We start from the raw sequence: 20,098 nt of genomic DNA, 5'->3' as shown, positions 1-20,098 counted from the left end.
AAGTGCAGACAAGCTAGCAAAAAGGCAGCCAAAAGAAAAATCATTTGAAAAGAGCATAGTGTGGAATAAAATAATGGACAAATGGCAGCAACAGTGGCATGAAGAAATACATTTGCTGTTAAAAAATGTTAAAAGTATTTTGCAGAGACACAAAGAGGCAGGAAATATTTATTAGTTTTTTTTTTTTTTAAGAAACTTGCCTGGACAAGAGAATATTGTGTAAAGTACATTTAGTACAGTAGGTGGCAGTAATGCAATAGATTGGATGCCAGCTGCAGTAAAACCTAAAGAAGATTTCCTCCAGTCCAGCAGTAAACAGCAGAGAGCAGGTTTATACTCGAGGGATCAGACAAGATGAGAAAATGTGGGAATGTAGTTAGGCTCTCTTGAATTTTCTTATAGATACAGGATAAGAGCACAGTATATAGGTGTGTTTAATGTGTGTGTGTTTATTTATAATTATAAATATGCAAAGTGCATGAATCCCTGAGGCATATACAGTAAAGATGATGGCAATATTAAATTGCTTTGCAATGGGTGGAAAAGGTAGGGTGGGGAAAAGGTCCTGACATGTTCTGACTCTTTATCAGTTTTAGATAGTTTAAAGGTCCCGTTTTTCGTGCTTTTTTAAGCTTTGATTGTGTTTACAGTGTGCAATATAACATGTGTTCATGTTTCGCGTGTGAAAAAACACAGTATTTTTCACACAATTCACCTATCTGTATACCGCCCCTCCTTTAGAAATACGTAACGAGTTCTGATTGTGCCAGCGGTTCCTGTGTTGTGATTCGACAGCAGCTGAGCGCGCGCTGCCCTCCTGGAAACGCGATTGGGCTAGTTTTGAGAAGCAAGTGTGCAGGAGCATGTGCTGGAGATGTACTTATAATCACAGGAGCGTTTTTACTGACAAGATGCGCATGAAAATCGCATTCAATTTTTTTGCACAGCCCTAACATTTAGTTAACAAAGCTAAACAGGATTGCCCTTTGTGTAATAAGTTACAGAAACTGTTAAACGCACCAACTTAAATAATAAAATACACTTAACAGTTGTGATCCATAAACAACGCCTTCTCCAGACAAAGAGGGAACTGCTCCATCTTTCAGGAATAATCTTTGTGCGAATCCGGCATTAAACTGATAGAGATTGAGGAAGCTGTCCTCAGCAAAATGTGCTGCACATAGTTTTACATGTGGATTATAATTTTCGGGAACCGAGTTAAACATAAATTGTAACCATTGATCTCCAAGTACAGCGTCCCTGGGAAGCCCAAACAAAGACGATTGGACTCTGAGATGAAAATAACAGCGTTTCGACGACATGGCGACAAACGCAGCTCTTCCTCTTCTCCATCGGACCGCAACAAGGCCACGGTTAGTCAAAAAACGGGTCGTTCGTTGTAGGCGAATTCTGTTCAATAAAATATCTCGCTTGGCATTGAACTTTGAGGTTTAGAATTTTACAGATATTATTTATACACTAACAACAACATTACACACTAACTAAAGTTTAAAACATGGGATCATGAAGAACCGGTAATTTCATTCAAAGACTTGGCAAGGTATCCTGTATGAAGTGCTGCAATTAAACACAAGAGTAGTTAATAAGAGATGTTAAGTCAGTGTGGGTATCCCAGCATGTGTTGGGATTAGGAGTAATGAGATGACAGATAGGCTGGCTAAAAGGGCCCTAACAAAAGAGAACCGTAGAGATGTACTGTAAGTTAAGCATAATGTTACATGTTAAATGCATAATATGGAAAAAAAATATATAGAGAGGTAGGATAGAGAGACGAAAGGGAGGCACTTATATACTAAATTCAAAGAAATGTTAAAGAGGACAGAAGGGGAAATAGGAGAGAAGATGCAGTGATGGCAAGGTTAAGGTTGGGACATTGTTCACTGAATAAAACGCTAAATATGACAGGAAAGCACCAGACAGGATTGTGTGTGGGACGTCGAGAAGAGGAGTCAGCGGAGCACATAATCATGACTTGTAATCGATATGAAGCACAGACACAGGCAATGAAGAATAAACAGAGGGACATTGGGGCACAGGAGATCACATCAAAAGGGTTACTAAGTAAAGTAAACAGGACACAGAGTAGAATATTGATGACATTTTAAAGAGAAGCAGGAGTCTTAAACAGGATTTGATGGATAATTACAGTATGATGTGTTTGTGTGTGTGTTTATGTGAGTGGCATGTAAGTGTTAGTAAGGAAAATATGAAGTTTTATTTTATCCTATGTGATCCACAATCCGAAGCAGAAGGGGGCGGTAATGTACCAGTGAGTTCGATGCCAAAAGCCGCTAAACTGAGAAGAAGAAGAAGAAGAAGAAGAAGAAGAAGAAGAAGAAGAACAGAGCACTTGCTGCTGTCAATCGGAGTCTTTGATGCATTTAAGGACGTTTTTCCTTCAGGATCCCGTGGAAAGGACCGAATTTTGTTCTTTTATTTGGTGGTTTAAACCCGCGTTTACATAAAACCTCCACTAAATGACACGTTATTCAGGATATTCCAGCAATAAATATAATGGATGTGTGGCGAGCATCTGATTAGTTTATAAAGTAAAAATTAACCCTATCAAGAGAAAACCCTACCGCTTCACCTGCTTCTTCAGAAGATCTGACTCTGGTTTTACACTTGGATTTAGTTACTTCAGATTTACAGTGACCTGTGCAGTTTTTTCGATTTCTGTTGCTCAAACCCTGTGAGGCACCATGGCTAAAGTGCAGGTGCTAAACGTGGCTGTTCTGGATAATCCCAGTCCCTTTGGAAACCCGTTTCAATTCGAAATCACGTTTGAATGTATGGAGGATTTACCTGAAGGTGAGAGATTACAAATTAACACTTTAATCACGTATTCTGCAGTTACTTGGTTAATACTGAAGACTTTAGATGCGTCTTACTGTGTGATTATCTTACACATCGTCAGGAATCACGGGAACATTTATGGTTATTAAAGTCTTATCGTCAGCTGTTATTGTTTACGCGCTTAATATTTTGGCGCCGGTGGGGAACTCTATGACAGCGCCAGGCCGCCTCTTCCTTCAGTGTTGCCAAGTACGCGGTTTTCCCGCGCAAAAGTTTCTTCAACACTATTGCCGCGGGTTATTTTTCCTGTCTTCGGGTTTACGCTACCCCTATAACGTGATATTTAGCACTTACAAATGCGACTTTTACCATGGGAACCCCGCCAAAAAAAAAAACGTGTATTTTATCCCACCGGAACACGACCCCTCGAAAAGCGATTGGTCTTGTTTTGGACTAGTTTGGAGCAGTTAGGCGGGTTTTGTTTTGAAAACCTGGCAACCCTGCCTCCTTCCCTGATTAGGCCGATAGCGGAAGTAGGGCGTGTACAATGTGTCTTTGCTCTCTTCGATTGGTTAAGTTTCTTGTGACGTCATGTGATGGGAGGAGCTTTGGCGATTTTGCCCCTCGTTAGTGTCGTAAAATACATTACTATTCTAAAGACATTATTTTTATTAACGAACACAAATAAGCTAAAACTCATAAATGTATAGGTATTTTTTATTTAATTTTATTTGCATTTTTCTAGAATAATGTTCCTCTGATTAATTGGAAATCTTACTAGTGTTATTTCATACATGTCGACTGTAATACAACATTTTTTTGCTAATAAATATATTATGAAGAATTTATTTATTGCATAGTAACCGTGGTGTAAGAATCAAGAAAACTTTACCTAGGCATGTTTCCACAGTTTTCTCGAACTTTTATAAAAGGACATTTTTATTTAATCGTTATACCCATTAATTCACTGACGGTTAGTAATATTACAATTAATGGCACTATGAAAATCCCATTGAAACTGCTGCAACTGAGTTCAGTCTGACATCTATTGAACCAACCCAAGAGCAGTTTTGATTTATAAATAAAATAAGGTTTTTAATAAAGGTTGAGAAGAAATTTCAAAGTTTTGTCCTACAAAACCTCAAATGTTAAAATCATAATCAAATATGAAACTTGAAATACTAATGTAAGGCTAAATACAAAGGATGTTCAGTTTTTCAAGCATGTGAAATAACATCCTTTTAATTTTGCACGAAATGCTTACTGTATGGTGTACATCTGTCTCTTTACTGTGAGAAAAAGAATTGCTTATCCCTGGATTTCTGTCTTTGTCAGATCTGGAGTGGAAGATCATCTACGTGGGCTCAGCTGAGAGTGAGGAGTACGACCAGGTCCTGGACTCGGTTCTAGTCGGCCCAGTTCCTGCAGGAAGACATATGTTTGTCTTTCAGGTGGGTTATGATTCTGGTTCGGTGCAAATCTCATTTCTAACCCGTATAAATAAAACCATCTTAGTGAATACATTGCAGTGCACTGCCACCTAGAGATGAATGGAGAAAGTACAAATGTAAATTTCAAGTCAAGTACACAAATTGCTTTAAGATGTGTCCTCATCTCATCTCCATTCCTGAAAAAGTGGTACACTAGTCCACTGGACACAATGTTCAAAGTCATGAAAATCAAAGTGTTATCTGTAGATGCAAGAACATTTACAACCTGCAAGCTACAAAGATGACTTTACTAGTCCCATTTCTCTGTTGTCTCTGTTGACTTGATTGACAGGCGGACGCTCCAAACACAGGGCTGATCCCTGAGAGCGATGCGGTGGGCGTGACCGTCGTGCTGATCACATGCACATATCGGGGACAGGAATTCATCCGCATCGGTTACTATGTCAACAACGAGTACACAGACCCTGAGCTACGGGAAAACCCACCTGTCAAACCCAACTACACACAGGTGAGAGAGACATCATACACATGCTGTGCTTCATTCACTAATGGTACGCCACTAGTGCTGGGCGATATAGCTAAAAAAAAAATATATATATATATATTAATAATAATTAATATTAATAATATTGAGAGTGTATTTGTGTAACACAGATCTGCTGCATTTGAAATGTGGCAATACCGGTCAGAACAAAGAGGCAGGTGGCTGCCGTTTATAGTCCAGTATCGTTTGTCCTTCATTACTTCTGCTAAATGATTCCAGGTCGCTGTCGTTGTGCGCTTTGCTACAGAATCCCATATTTCCACGCATTCATTCTGTTGCGAATCTCGAGATTCTTAAACCACTTGAATATTTTAACCACCTGAATATTCAGATGTTTAATATTTAAAACTCTGATTCAACACATAAAGCAGTTTGATTTGAGCATAGAGGTGTCATGACTATTGAAATAAATGGTATTTCAAAACTATTATAATATAGTTAACCATTTACACTAAGATTCAATGTTAACATTAGATGAATACATTAGTTTATATGAACAATTAAAAATACTTCTAAAGCATTTATTTTTCATCTTAATTGATGTTAATTTCAACATTTGTAAATCCATTATTAATTTATTGTGAATGCATTATTAATTTATTCTGTATTTTTAATAACTAAAATTGACAGAATTAATAAATAATGTAACAAATGTCTTGCTTATTGTCAGTTAATGCATTCACAAAAATGTTTTAATGGGACCTAGTTGTCAAGTGTAAATTATATTATATTTTGAAGAGTAATGTTAACATTGAGTCGTTACAATGTAACATTGACTGATTCAAATCCAAACAGTTCTAATTTAGAATTTTCATATGTTCCCGACTCGCAGCTGCAAAGGAACATCTTGGCGTCTAACCCCCGCGTGACCCGTTTCCACATTAACTGGGAAGCGACTATGGACAAGATGGAGGATTCGGAGAATGTAGATCCCGCCCCCAACGCCATGTTCCCGCCCACCTCCATGCCTGGCAAAGCCCCGCCCCTTGGACTCATGCCTGACAACTCTATGGACTGCTTATAGTGCCTGAACACAACAACAACCTCATGCATAAAGTAATAAATGTGTTATTTTGTATTTGTACTCCTGTATGTTCTTACAGTTGAGATCGGACACACACACACACACACACACACACACACACACACTGGTCTCAGTCCTCTAGCACTGCACTGATCACACACCTGAAGCACTCGGGCAGTCGTGGGACTATGTCTTGTGCTCCCTGTCCTGAACAGCAGGGGGCCAGACCCGAGCACCAGCAGACATGGACTGTTTTCTTCTGTTTTTCTGTGGTGCACATCACTAGTGAGGTGAATCCCATAAAAACATGTTCTGTTCGCGTTTTCTTACAAACTATATTTTCCATAAAGACAAAGAAGCACTGTAGGACGATTAGTACGTTTGCGATTTGACATTGTTCACACATGTTTTCCCCCAAACTGTCATTAATCAAAAAAACTAAAAACTAAAAAAACAGTTCATTCTCATTACTGTAATGCAAAATTGTTTATAATAATGATATAATAATAAAATTTGATTAAGTATTCTTACATCACTGTTGTGTTGATTAAATAACTGATGAGGATTATCATTGAGAATAATAGGATTTACCAAAAAAAAAAAGGCCTTGAAATGTTTTTGTGAGATTCATCCTTTATGGTCAGAAATTATTCCCTTTTTTGGGAATATTTTGCTCGGATATGATCAATATTTTGAAACGCATTACAATTCCAGCTCTGTTTCTGTTTTCTTGGGACGTCAGATTGTTTATAAAATGATTTTGTTTGGTTCTAAACTGAATCCAAGTTGGTTCTTCTGTTGCCTTTTGTGATATTTGTTTATGAAAACTCTTAGGTTTAATAAAACTGGACTTTTGTTTTTGATGTTCTCTCCATCTTCTGGCTCTTTTATATGGTGTGTGTCTTTTTATGATGTTGCTAAGCAGCAGCTGTTAGAGATCTGGGCTGCTCCACCTTTGATCCACCCATCACTTCAGACAACTACTCTTCCTTTCATCCCTCCATCTCTCCCTCTGCTCTCATCCCTCTATTCTCTGTCCTCTGATCTGGGCCTGTGGAAATATTTAAAGACCGAACCAAACCGAACACACTGGTATCTCGTGCTTCTAGAAGAAGAGTCAGGTGATGGAGGTTAAGAAAAACATTTAAATAAAATAATACAAAATAATACACATTTTTTTTGTATGATTATTATAGTTTACAGGACGGGGAGTGTTTTAATACTCCACTGATGTACTTTTATAGTTTTATACGTTTTTATATAATTTATCATTTTGAATTTTTCAATATTTGTGTAGTGTTTCATTTTAAAGATTTAAATAAATGAAAATAAGAAATAATTTTTACTTTGAAAATAAAGTAAAATAGATTTTTACTGTCACCTTTTTAAATACTTGAGTACAATTTAAAGTTGTACTTTTTTACTTTTACTCAAGTATGTTTTGGCAAGATACTTTTACATTTAACTGGGTATCTCTTAAAAACAAAAGTTTTGTGCTTCATATCTGTTTTACCTTTCAGTTGTTTCGGGGGAAAAGCCGATGATTAATGACCTCACACTGAGTAACAAAATTGCCTTCTTTTGGGGCCAACACGTGTTAAATAACCAGTATTTTTATTCATTGGACAACAAAAGTGGAAATATTCGATATACACGTACAACATACTGTATGTTTACATTATACCACAGTAAAATGTAGCAATTTGAATCCACTCTGTCCGTTGGGAACATGAAAAAAATGAACCATGTTTTGTTTCGATATCGAGATAACGGCTACATAAGTGTCAATCATTCGCACATCTGTCCGTCTTCTTCCTCCTGGCCAATGGGGTGCCGCGGTGGGCGGGGTCAGTCCGGGGGGCGGAGTCAGTGTCGATGGCCACGGGAAGCGCAGCTGCGTTCGTGTTTTTCCGCCGCGATTCCCCTTGCGAGCGCCGCTCACGGAACACCCCCGCGGGGAGGCGAGAGACAGGACTGCGGGGCCGCGGAGGAGCGGCGAAGAGCCAGGCCAGGAAAGGACGCCTGTGTCCGGTTTAATGCTGGCGGCCCGTCCGCCCTTTAAACGCGGGTGCTGCTGCATTCATAAGGGATCGCCGTTTATCCGAGAAGCCATCGGACGCGTCAACGTCCCCCGTTTTCACAGTCAGAGCCGGTCGGTGGACGTCAATCGCACGAACGGAGCGTGAGAGCATCCCTCCCTCCCTGCGGTTCTCCAGCGCCTGACGGGCCCAGAGTCATGGGCAACACGCCGGCCGCCAAACGGGGCAACGAGATGGAAAGCGGTGGGTGTCTTTAACGCGTCCCAGTCTTTCCGTTTAGTCATCATCCTTATCTCCGATCATGGCGATCCTCAGATGCTCCTCGGGGGTATGGTCGTGCATGTGCGAGGCTTCACCGGAGATGGTGCTGATGCTGTCATGGCGATCTCAGGCTCAAGCGATGTGTTGATGCTTTGATAAGAGCGAGCTGCGCTTCGTTTGAGGGCTTTGCGCGCGTGTTTCTACGCTGCACCCTGTATATAACATGCCAAAAGATAGAAAAGGGTCTATTTGTGCACGTCTGATGGGTCTATAGGGAAGGACAGATGTGTGGAAGGGCTGAAGAAAACGGGGAGAACCGAAACCTACATGCTGAGATCTAATGTGAAGGCTAAATGTAGCCATTTAACAATCTCATCATTGAAAACGACTGTATTATTGACCACCGTGTCCTTCTCAGTGTCTGTGATGGTAAAGGCTTTGCTGGTGTCTCAACTGTTGGGTTTTCACACTTGGAGTTGTTTAACCCTGGATTAACTAATCCACGCTTCACACTGTTCATACTAACCCTGGTTAAATAATTTAAAGTTTTGGGATTTCGCACTTTACTTGTGTAAACCCCAGGATGACGTTGTAATTTTTCATATTTACAGTGTTCCATGAATCTGAAGGAGTCTGATTTAATAATGATCTTGTTAGATTTACAGCAGTTAATGCATGAATCTTTCACATTTGGAAAACAAACCAAAAGTATTGACTCCATCGTTTCTGTCCAATAAAAAGCACTCTTGAATATGGAAGGATCTAATGATGGCTCACAGATGTTATTTACACCAGTGGCTATGGTGTTCATGTTCATACACTAATCTTAGATGAATCCTTCGATATGTACCACCCAACCTTCCTGTTTCGGTATGAAATGTGTCAAAACAGGAACAAAAACTGCTCACGGTCTTGAACCATTTCCTTCAAATGCTGGCGCTTGAAAGTTTCTGTGGCTCTATGAAACACATGCATCTTCAACGAGGCAAGAATCCTTTAATTTACGATTGGCTTGTCTGAAACAATTCGGTGTAAAGTTTACATTTGCAGTGCAAAATCAGTGTTAACCCCCTTTAAAAATGCAAATGTGAAACATCATGATTTTCTGTAAAGTTGCACTGAAACAATGTGAATTGTGAAAAGCGTTATATAAATAAATTAGACTTGTGACTCGACATAAGGCATTTAACCCCGTGAGGAAAACAGCAACTGGCCTGCTGTGATGCTGTGGCTTTGTTGTGCTACTCCTTTTAAATTAGTCTTTCTGTTTGCTTGCCTTATTATTATTTATTTTTTTCTGCACCGAATGTATTTTTTTAATGAGAATCATATTTGATCCATCAAACTATTATGGCTCCCATAGTCTGATATAGTGAAAATATACGGAGGAAAAACACCCCAGTTTTATTCAGTGGCCCAAATGTGTGATTAAAAGATCAGATAAAATGCTGATAGCCTGTAATGAGACCTTTATAACAGTATAACTTAAATAAAATACTATAAATATCAGCAGTCACTCTATACAGTATCTGCTAATAATGTCTTATTAAGATCATATTTAAATGCTTCGTTTTATGATCAAAACACATCATGTGGTGCATTACAATGTTGACTGAGAAATGAACAGAACAAAACGTTCCTCAAAATAGATTGTGTACAAGCAGAATCATTAAGCATCCTTAGAAAACAAATATGACATTAATGCTTGTAAAGTTAAGTGTGCTTTCTGTCTCTTCCCACAGTCAAAGAGTTTCTGGCCTTCGCCAGAGAAGATTTCCTCAGGAAATGGGAGAATCCTGCCCAGGTAAGATGACTAGAAGAGGGAAGCGTGTCGAATTCGAGTAGAGCACTGTAAAACCCGACAAGTTAACTTAACTCAAACCGTTTGAGTAAACAGATTGCCTTGATTTAAACCATGTAAGTTTTAAAACTTTGCATTCAAGTAATTAAGTGATTAACTAAGTGCTGATTGTGAATTAGTGATGAACAGCTGCTGTTAACAAACAGAATCACTGAAGAAAAGAGAAACACAAGAACTACTACAACTGACTTCAGACACAGCCTTAGATGAAATCAACTGAAATAAAATACATGAAATCTCTCAAGATCTGATTAAACAACCCCACAAACAGCATCACCAGCTCCACTTATTAATAACCAGACTGACTTTATTTCTGTCAGACGTCTACAGAAGATCTTATTGAGAATGAACTAAGGTTTAGATGTTGATTTATTGTTTCATTTGGAGTAACCATGTTAGAGATCAGTGTTTGCTTTAGTTGGGCTCTTAACCCTTTACTTCTGTCTTTGTGTTTTCTCTGGCTGTTATAACCGTGTGTTTCTAAAACACATTTGTTGTAATTCAAAAGCCCAGAAGAAATGCCATCAGGTGCTAACCTGAATCTAGGTGTAGGTTGTTATACTTTATATTGGTGATGATAATCATCAATTATTAAACTGTACTCAGTCTAATCTCTGATGAAATAGGCATTGTGTAATTTGATTGATTATAGTAAATGGATGATAAGAGCCAGTGGTTCTGTGATAATCAGATAATACAAAGACTTTCCAAACAGTTTGAACTTCTACGGTGTCAATTAGTCACACACAGACATCAATAATCAGCATATGAACCTCAACAATGGTGACCATAAAAAAAATGCTGCAGAGCATGCTGGGAGCCATGGATGAGTTTTGTAATACAATAGTACCCAGCATGCATTGCAGCATGTTTTTTTTCGTCACCATTGTAGAGGTTCATATTCGGATTATTAATGTCTGTGTTTGACCAACTACTTGCATAGAAGAAAAATGTATGTGTACAAAATGTTTAGAAAGTCATTTTTATATTAACTGATTATCACAGAACCACTGGCTCTTAGTGTCATTTTTTACTAGAACCACTTCTACAAATTACACTACACCTATTTCATCAAAGATTAGACTCCGTACGGCTCAATAATTGTGAATAATAATAATGAATAATTATCATCAGCAATATAAAGTACAACAACCTACACCTAGGTACAGGTTAACACCTGATAGCATTTCTTCTGGGCTTTTGAGTTACAACAAATGTGTTTTAGAAACACACGGTTATAACAGCCAGAGAAAACACAAAGACAGAAGTAAAGGGTTAAGAGCCCAACTAAAGCAAACACTGATCTCTAACATGGTTACTTCAAATGAAACAATGAATCAACATCTAAACCTTAGTTCATTCTCAATAAGATCTTCTGTAGACGTCTGACAGAAATAAAGTCAGTCTGGTTATTAATATGTGGAGCTGGTGATGCTGTTTGTGGGGTTGTTTAATCAGATCTTGAGAGATTTCATGTATTTTATTTCAGTTGATTTCATCTAAGACTGTGTCTGAAGTCAGTTGTAGTAGTTCTTGTGTTTCTCTTTTCTTCAGTGATTCTGTTTGTTAACAGCAGCTGTTCATCACTAATTAACAATCAGCACTTAGTTAATCTTAATTGCAATGTACATCTTTCAGTGAACTCAACTGAATTAAGTTCAGAGTACTCATAACTGTGAGTTTTTTCAACTTAAACGGTTTAAGGCAATCGGTTTCCTCAAATGGTTTGAGTTAACATAACTTAAGGATGTCTGTTTACTCAAACCGTTTGAGTTAAGTTTACTTGTCGGGTATTACAGTCAAGGCAATCGGTTTACTCAAACGGATTGAGTTAAGTTAACTTGTCGGGTTTTACAGTGAGGAGGAGAAAGCAGAAGTGAGGGTCTGGGTTTTCATTTAATAGATCTCAGAACTGGCTCATTGTGTTTACCATGAGATTTATTAAATGAGTGTCACCTGATCATATTAACCAGGTTTGTGCACTCTTGAGTTTCCACCTTTGAATATTACAGTAGAGTTATTACATGATCAGATGTGTTTACGGTGGCCATTTAACTAGATTACATTTACATTTAGTCATTTAGCAGACGCTTTTTATCCAAAAGCCACTTATAATTGGGGAATAAGTAAAGCGATTCTTCTTCAAGAGGCAAACAGACACAGGAAGTGCCCGTGATACCAAGTTTCAGGCATTGTTCAAATGAGTACAAGCTAGAAAGGCAAGGAATAAATAAAGAGAAAAACAACGTTTTATTTTTTATTTTTAAATTTAGGATGAAGTCAAGTAACATCGAAAGAGATAAGTTTCCAGCTGTCTCTTGAAAATTGTCAGGGAGATCATAAACCCTTTTGACTCTTTTAACCATAAATACTAAATAATGAAGCTTTTTGAATCAATTTCATCAAAAAATGAATCACCGTTTCATGTGATTTTGTCATGGCAACCAGATTCTTGCTACACTACATCTATTTTCGCCGCACTAAACTTAGCAGTAAATGTATTGAAAATAATGCAGTGTAAGCATTTGTCACCACAATAGGCTTTTATGAAGTGAATCAAGCCGTTGGATGTAAATAACATAAATCTAGCACTGATCCACTTCATGGGGTTTATGAGATTGTACAGCATTGCCATCATGACTTTTTATTTTATTAACGGTAGGTCCAGATTTTTCTGCAGTTGTACGTTGTAAAAATAATGTGACGATTTCTTACACAAATGAGACTGATATGTAATCATTCTGATGTTGTGTCCATGAAAGCCTGATTTACTGTAATCATGTGACTTTGGCAGTTTGATATGCTCTCTGAATCTCAACAAAAGCAGTTATATAACTAAAACTTAAACCATAAAATACATTTTCGTTACTTCAAATTAATGAAATGTGAACTGCAATAAAAAATACTTTTATTTCAGCTAGTTTGCAAGGCAACATTTTCATTTTGTTTAACTTGAATAACTATTTAACTATCACTAAAATAGTTAAAACTTAAATAAAATAACTATATAGACATTTAACAACAATAAATGCTAAAAAACTAAGTTACTAAAACTTTTCTAAAACTTAAAAATGATGTAAATGTTTAAAAATACTATCTGATTCATAATATTATCAAAAACTATAATAGTGTCTCAAATATACAAACATAGCACTGTTTGAAAGCACCCATCACTACTAGAAACTGGAGTTTGTTAAGCAGGCATGACGAACTGTAGTTAGGTGTTTTAAGGGTTCTTCTCTCCCTCAGAACACGGCGAGTCTGGAGGACTTCGAGCGGTTGAAGACTCTGGGCACGGGCTCGTTCGGTCGCGTGATGCTGGTCAGACACCGAGAGACCGGGCAGCACTACGCCATGAAGATCCTCAACAAACAGAAGGTGGGCGGGGCTAATGCCTGAGCCGTGACATCACAGTGAGACACGCTGATGTCATGATGTTCATGGTTTCTCTTCAGGTTGTGAAGCTGAAGCAGATCGAGCACACTCTCAACGAGAAGCGGATTCTGCAAGCCGTCAGCTTCCCCTTCTTAGTGCGGCTGGAATACTCCTTCAAGGTGAATACTGTCTGAAACATGGACAGCTCAACGCATGCACGGGACGCGTTTAATAACGTGTGTCTGTTTTAGGACAACACTAATCTCTACATGGTGATGCAGTACGTTCAGGGAGGAGAGATGTTTTCACACCTGCGTAGAATCGGCAGATTCAGGTGAGTTTATTTACACTCCAGATGTGCTTTATTGGTGTCTGAGGGAAACCTTGTTTCACAAATAGCTGTATATATTTAGTAGTATACAGATCTGGGTAGTAACTGATTACATGTATCTGAATTCTGTAATCAGTTTCCAAAAACATACATACATTTTTATTTGAATTATCACTCAGAGGGTTATTTAACCATGAAATACTATTGTTTTGAACTGCTTTTTTTGCATTAAAATGCACATATTCATGTTAGTTCTTATTTATATGTAATGCAGTTTGTAATGCAATTTACTTGAAGTAGCCTGAGATTTAAGTATTAAGTATTTTACTAATTAAGTTTCAGATTTGCATGTTTACGGTTGTCTGTTGGTTAACGGTCACATGACATGCAGGTACAGTAAACAAATCAAATAATAGTGTTTTATTGTGATTAATGTAATTTTAAAATGACTTATTTTAATTATTAGCTGTTTATTAAACATACGTTTAACATATATGATGGACATGCTTTTCCTCACTATCTAGTTCAGTTGATTTTTAATATTAATATCCCTACACATAAAGTCTGTGAAGTGTGTGAACTTCTGGCTTGTAATTATAAAAGACTAAATGCTTGGAATGAAAACAGGCAGATGAGTGAAAACAGGCAGAATTTATACTAAAAAAACAACTATTTTTTTATTCATTTATTTGTTGTGCCACAGATTGAATCTTGTTGCAAAAAAGCAAAAAAACTAAACAAACTTAAGACTTAACCTTTTTTTTAAGACTTAGACCGCTTTAAAATGTGCTTCCAAATGCAGAGTTTGATCATTGTATGTCATTTAGCTGATATGCTTTTTTTTTATTTATTCATATAAGAAGTTGACAGAAATGAGATGTAATAATAAAAACAGGTCGTCCCCAGCAGTCTGCATTTTTGTGCTTGTATTCTTTGGCTCATTTTTGTCTAGCTGAACACACAGGATAGAAAACAAACAAGAACCAGAACCGAAAGATGACTTCCATGCTTGTCCTGAAAGCTGTGTTAATGCACATAATGTGAGACTGTGGTTTCATCTCGGTTGTATAATGCTTAATATTTATTTGCTGGTGTACTAAAATAAGCCACTTAGCAGCATCAACATGTAGAGTTGCATTTAAAAATGCATGAATGTTGTTTCATCAGATAACAACGAAATATCAAAGCGACTGATACTGCTGGAGTTTTTTTTAATCTTCTTCCTTTCTGTATCTCTTGTGTTAAATGGTGAAAAAAATACTTTTTTTCAGCTCTTATACAAAGCACATTTGCTTAGATCTGTTCTATTATTTTAGCCCTATACTGTAATAGTTATTTTTCAGCAACTTTCTTGTAACAGTATCTTTTCTCTGTTTCTCTTTCTTTTTCTCTCACTATCATTCTCGTACGTAGTGAACCCCATGCACGGTTTTATGCTTCACAAATAGTTTTGACATTTGAATATCTGCATGCCCTTGACCTGATCTACAGAGACCTTAAACCAGAGAACCTCCTCATCGATCAGCAGGGCTATATACAGGTAATGATCACATTACAGTCAATATTCACTATATATTATAGTTCGATTCACATAATTACTATAGTGCAATTTGAAGATACCTTTACAATCATGTTGAGGATAAATCAAGCACAAGTGATGACAGATGTTACGTCTGAAACGTCAAATTCAGTCTGATTTTACTGTAACTCAATAAACATATCTGCACCACAATTTTTTTTTTGTAAATACCCTGATTTGGTCTCCATTCATTTGCAGTGCAACTGTAGCTAAAGTGTGTGTGTGATAAAAGCAGCTGCATGGATGTGCTTTCAGTCACATGCCGCTAGACTCTCACCATTACTGCCCCCTCATGGCTAATTTGATATTACCATCTGTCGCAAGGCATGCATGTCCTGTGCATGTACCACAGCTTCATCTGCAGGACTTTTGTTTCAGGTGACAGACTTTGGCTTTGCGAAGCGGGTCAAGGGTCGCACGTGGACATTGTGTGGCACCCCGGAGTATCTGGCCCCAGAGATCATCCTCAGCAAGGTGAGCCGTGCTGTCCTAGTTTCTCCAAACTGACAGAGGACGTCTTCAGTGAACGCAGCTAGACGACTGCAGTCCCAGTCTAATTAATGAAGCGTCTGATGATGCAACTCGCTTTCAGCTGACAGATGCTTTCCGTGCTCTACAGCTACTCTCAACACTGTCTGTTTGTCTGAACAAGCACAATTTGATATTTAAATAGAGACTAAGATTTGAACGTTTGGATTATTGAAGATTTTTTTCATGTTTTTGAAAGTAGTCTATTCTGCTCATCAAGAAATATGATAAAAATATTATTACAATTTAACTGTTCTCTATTTGAGTATATTGTGAAATGCATTTTGTTCCTGTGATCCGAGCTGTATTTTTAGCATTATTACTCTTTATTCTTTTCTTTTCTAAATCTTACAGCAAACTTTTGATCGGTGGTGTTTCATGACTTCCAGAAAGATTTGAAAGAGCACAGCTGTTTTCAGCACTGATAATAACCAGAAATCAGTATATTTTCATGATTTCTGATGATCATGTGGCACTGCAGACTGGAGTAATGACGCTGAAAATACAGCTGTGCATCACAGAAATAAATTACATTTGACAACATATTTATACAGAACACAGCTACTTCAAATTGTTATAATATTTTACAATATTACTGTTTTTACTGTATTTTACATCAAATAAATGTGGCCTTGGTGACAATTATTTTAAATTAAATTTTGCAATTATTTGAATCTTTTGACAGGTAGTGTACATGAATTGCTTGCTTACATCAAAAGCAGCTTGGAGGTTTCTGATCTCTCGCTGACTTTTGATTCTTGGCATAAATACACGCAGTTGTAGCTCTGTTGCTGAAACATGCAGCGTGTGAACGCTTTAACTCATCCTGACGTGTTTTCTCTCGTAGGGTTATAATAAAGCTGTGGACTGGTGGGCTCTGGGTGTGCTGATGTATGAGATGGCTGCCGGTTATCCTCCGTTTTTTGCTGATCAGCCCATTCAGATCTACGAAAAGATAGTCTCAGGAAAGGTATTTTGCCAGGACATCAGAAAACAACAGCCTTCAGATTGAAAATGAGTCCGATGTCTCTGCACTCTGAGTTTAGATTAGTTTGGCTTAAACCCAGTTTTTCCTCACAGGTACGATTCCCGTCGCACTTCAGCTCCGACCTGAAGGACCTGTTGAGGAACCTGCTGCAGGTGGACCTCACCAAACGCTACGGAAACCTTAAAAACGGAGTTAACGACATCAAAGGACACAAGTGGTTCTCAACTACTGACTGGATAGCCATTTACCAGCGGAGGGTGAGAAACACACACTGATAGAGATCGGATGTATTCAGAGTCTGCACACAAAGCTCAATCAGTAAGACTTGTATCTCATATTCTCCTGGATGACATTAGTGTTATCACTAGCAGTGCTGGGGTAAAGCATCACAAGTAGTGTGTAATGTAATCCGATTACTTTTCAAGTAACTATTGAAGTACTAAAATGAGTTATGTTGTGGAGAAAAGTCTTCACTGTCTTTTTATGCTCAATGAAACTTTATTGTAAGAAGACAACAAAGCCGTCCAGTGAGCGCACAGAAGACTTGTTGATACGTCATTACTTTTCCACAGCTGTTTATCAGTTTTCATAACGCTTGCTTTCATTGTGTAAAACACCTGCTGTCTGTTTTTTAAAGAACTTCTCTTATCTGCCATGTTTCTGCTCAAGGTTACAAAGGCACACACGTTTTAGGAATTGAATGAGTTGTAGACACTTTATCTATTTCTATTTCCACACTGCCATCCTGTGGCTTCTCCCATCTCTGGTACTTCCTCCTGTTTGCTTTATTCATAAGCATATTTTCACTCCGTTTTCTTCATTAATCTTCAATGTAAAGCATTTTGTAAAATGGTAAATCAAGCATAATTTATGACAAATGTTGTAATGGATCAACAGAAGCATATCATATTCTTAATATCTAATGAAATGGCATGATCAAGAACATCATTTGAACAAAAAGCAAAAACCAACATTTGTGATCTACTTCACATTAAAATACATTGGTATATATTTGTAAAAATATGTTTTGCATCATGTAATACTTTATATAAGGCCATTAGGAAAATATCTGATGATCCATGTTGAGGGTTAATCGATCAGAAATTATGACAAAGATGAGAAAATCTTGTCCAATTCAGTCTATCTTGCTGTATGTAAACACAGATCTGCATCACTGTCATATTTAAAACATTCTAATGAAGAAATAAAATATTGATATTGGTGAGCTCTTAAAAATGGAAAAGGTAGCATTTCGTACTCAAATGTTAACTAATATTAACTAAATAATAACAAAACTATATATATATATATATATATATATATACTGTATATTGATATTGTGTCTTCTTCTTTGCATTTCTCAGGTGGAGGCCCCGTTTGTGCCTAAATGCAGAGGTCCCGGGGACACCAGCAACTTCGACGACTACGAGGAAGAAGAGATCCGTGTGTCGTTCACGGAGAAGTGTGCGAAAGAGTTTGCCGAGTTCTAATAAATGATAGAAATCAGAGAGAGAGAGGAATATATACATGGAGAGAAAGAGAGAGGACGAGAAAAAGTGCATGAATCTTAAAACCGGTCCTTCCTCCAGCAGAGAAACCAGCGGAAGAGAGCAGAGAAGACCTCCAGGGACAAACAGTGAGGCCTTTATCATCTCCTCTGTTTTTACCATGTTTGTAAATTTCTCTTTTTTTTATCTGTTCACGTGATATTAATCATGAAGGGTTTGATAGGGTGTAATTGTTGCTGCACAAAGACAGACGGGTTAGTTATCGTTTATTCAGAGATTATCTCTAATATTGAGTGCAAGTTCTCCATAGGTCACCATAACAAACATACTGAAAAATAGAAAAAAAAAAAGATCGAATGAAGAAAAGAAAATGTATTCCTGTGTAATAGACGAAATATTTTTGGTCCTGTATGCTGTCATGTGTTTCTTTATTCTTAACAATGCACTGAAGGGATGAGAAAGTGAAAGTGGCATAGAAAAGAAGCCATGATTTCATCAAACGAGCACCACTTATTATTTCAGCTGTAGGTCCACCGCGCTCTGTCAAATGTTCACTGATGACCTTTCACCTCTGAAATGTGCCATGAAATCCTCCAGGGGTCAGTTGATTCATTGATTATAGCTGACAGATACGATGACGGGGCCCACAGCCTTCGTGCAGAGGAGGGGATGTATGATTTTGTTTCGTTTGTTTAGTATTGTTAATATTACATTTGTTACGGTTCTCATTGGGTTATACATTTCTAAAGCCTGATGAAGGTGCACACACTTTGTGCGGGATTCAAAGCCTTGTGGACGGCGCTCTCCGGCCAGTGGCCGTTTTCGCCATTTCTTCCCCCTTTATTCTTCCATTTCTGCATTTTTAAACAGGCAAAGTCTTCTCTCTGAATGGGTGCAGTGCATCTGGATCCTTTTTGGGTGAGAATTTCTTACACGCAAATATCTCCTAAACTGGAGGTGAACTCAGTGGATACCAGTGCTTACTCCTGAGGACATGGTTCAAGTTAATTGTGATATTTTGCACCACAAGAATCATTCCAATAAAGTATTACTATAAATACCAAACAGGTTTTACGTCCCTTTTTGTGTAACAGTGGAAACACCTAGCATTGTACTGAGATCTATATAACTGTATACATGAGCACCATTAATGAAGACAGGACTATTTCACTGCTCCAAAACCTCCAAAACAAGTTGAGTATACCATGAGATGTCGTGTAAGATAGCTTTGCATTTCTTAATCATTTCACAGTACAGCAAAATCATGAAATAACTGGCTGGTAACTGATTTTGTTGGTGGAAGGTAATAAGCTTTCAACTACATAGGCTACCTGTATGAATTTTGGAAATGGCTGGAATATGATTCTTCCAATCATGTCTCTTTCTTCCTACATAGCTTCCATTTTATTCTTTTTTTGCGCATTTAGTCTGTGACACAAGCGGTTTTCAAGGTCATCTTCACTCAGTTTCTTCACGCTGCTTGTTATCATTGCGCTGCTAATTTTAGGGCAGTTTTATTCGGCAATAGAAACTAAATCTTTTCGTTTTCGGCAATACAACTACAATGGGATTTATAATAAAGGCCCTTTGAAACTTTTCTGATCTGTTCTATTCTTATTTGTAGATTTTTCATAATGTTTTTGATTCGATGTTATCTAGAGCTGGCAGTGACGCGAGGAGTTAATAAGACTAGACTCATCCAGTTTGTGCGAGCCATATCTGTCATCCAACCATAAAACACATGCGTTTTAAAATGTTATTTAATTTATCATCGAGACTGTATGAAAAAATC

The 20,098-nt window shown here is 37.6% G+C and overlaps 2 protein-coding genes across 3 annotated transcripts; both read left to right on the top strand.

Moving 5' to 3' along the window:
• The first annotated feature begins 360 nt into the window (after positions 1-360).
• Positions 361-6,710, top strand: LOC132144091 (histone chaperone asf1b-B). Of its 2 annotated transcripts, none has more exons than XM_059554831.1 (4): positions 361-546; positions 4,153-4,268; positions 4,600-4,776; positions 5,645-6,710. In XM_059554831.1, exons 1-4 carry the CDS (start codon positions 507-509, stop codon positions 5,834-5,836), a joined length of 525 nt encoding a protein of 174 aa, XP_059410814.1. In that variant the 5' UTR covers positions 361-506; the 3' UTR covers positions 5,837-6,710. The 2 variants fall into 2 exon arrangements, with proteins under 2 accessions (XP_059410814.1, XP_059410813.1); XM_059554830.1 differs by lacking the exon at positions 361-546 and adding an exon at positions 2,692-2,832.
• Positions 6,711-7,662: 952 nt separating this feature from the next.
• Positions 7,663-19,371, top strand: LOC132144090 (cAMP-dependent protein kinase catalytic subunit alpha-like). The gene is made up of 10 exons (XM_059554829.1): positions 7,663-8,118; positions 9,879-9,940; positions 13,247-13,375; positions 13,453-13,551; positions 13,624-13,706; positions 15,117-15,243; positions 15,661-15,756; positions 16,658-16,780; positions 16,891-17,055; positions 18,163-19,371. The coding sequence occupies exons 1-10, from the start codon at positions 8,073-8,075 to the stop codon at positions 18,286-18,288; spliced, it is 1,056 nt and encodes a 351-aa protein (XP_059410812.1). The 5' UTR covers positions 7,663-8,072; the 3' UTR covers positions 18,289-19,371.
• Positions 19,372-20,098: the final 727 nt, after the last annotated feature.

Source organism: Carassius carassius, chromosome 7, assembly GCF_963082965.1.
Source record: "Carassius carassius chromosome 7, fCarCar2.1, whole genome shotgun sequence".
In the NCBI taxonomy this organism is placed as follows: domain Eukaryota; kingdom Metazoa; phylum Chordata; class Actinopteri; order Cypriniformes; family Cyprinidae; genus Carassius; species Carassius carassius.
This window is presented reverse-complemented; position numbering and strand designations above follow the sequence as displayed.

Coding starts and splice junctions, on each gene's coding strand:
- LOC132144090 (XM_059554829.1), top strand. CDS start 8,073: ATGGGCAACACGCCGGCCGCCAAACGGGGCAACGAGATGGAAAGCG. Junction 15,757..16,657: donor CAGAGATCATCCTCAGCAAG/GTGAGCCGTGCT, acceptor TTTCTCTCGTAG/GGTTATAATAAAGCTGTGGA. Junction 17,056..18,162: donor TAGCCATTTACCAGCGGAGG/GTGAGAAACACA, acceptor TGCATTTCTCAG/GTGGAGGCCCCGTTTGTGCC.
- LOC132144091 (XM_059554830.1), top strand. CDS start 2,724: ATGGCTAAAGTGCAGGTGCTAAACGTGGCTGTTCTGGATAATCCCAGT. Junction 2,833..4,152: donor TATGGAGGATTTACCTGAAG/GTGAGAGATTAC, acceptor TGTCTTTGTCAG/ATCTGGAGTGGAAGATCATC. Junction 4,777..5,644: donor TCAAACCCAACTACACACAG/GTGAGAGAGACA, acceptor CCCGACTCGCAG/CTGCAAAGGAACATCTTGGC.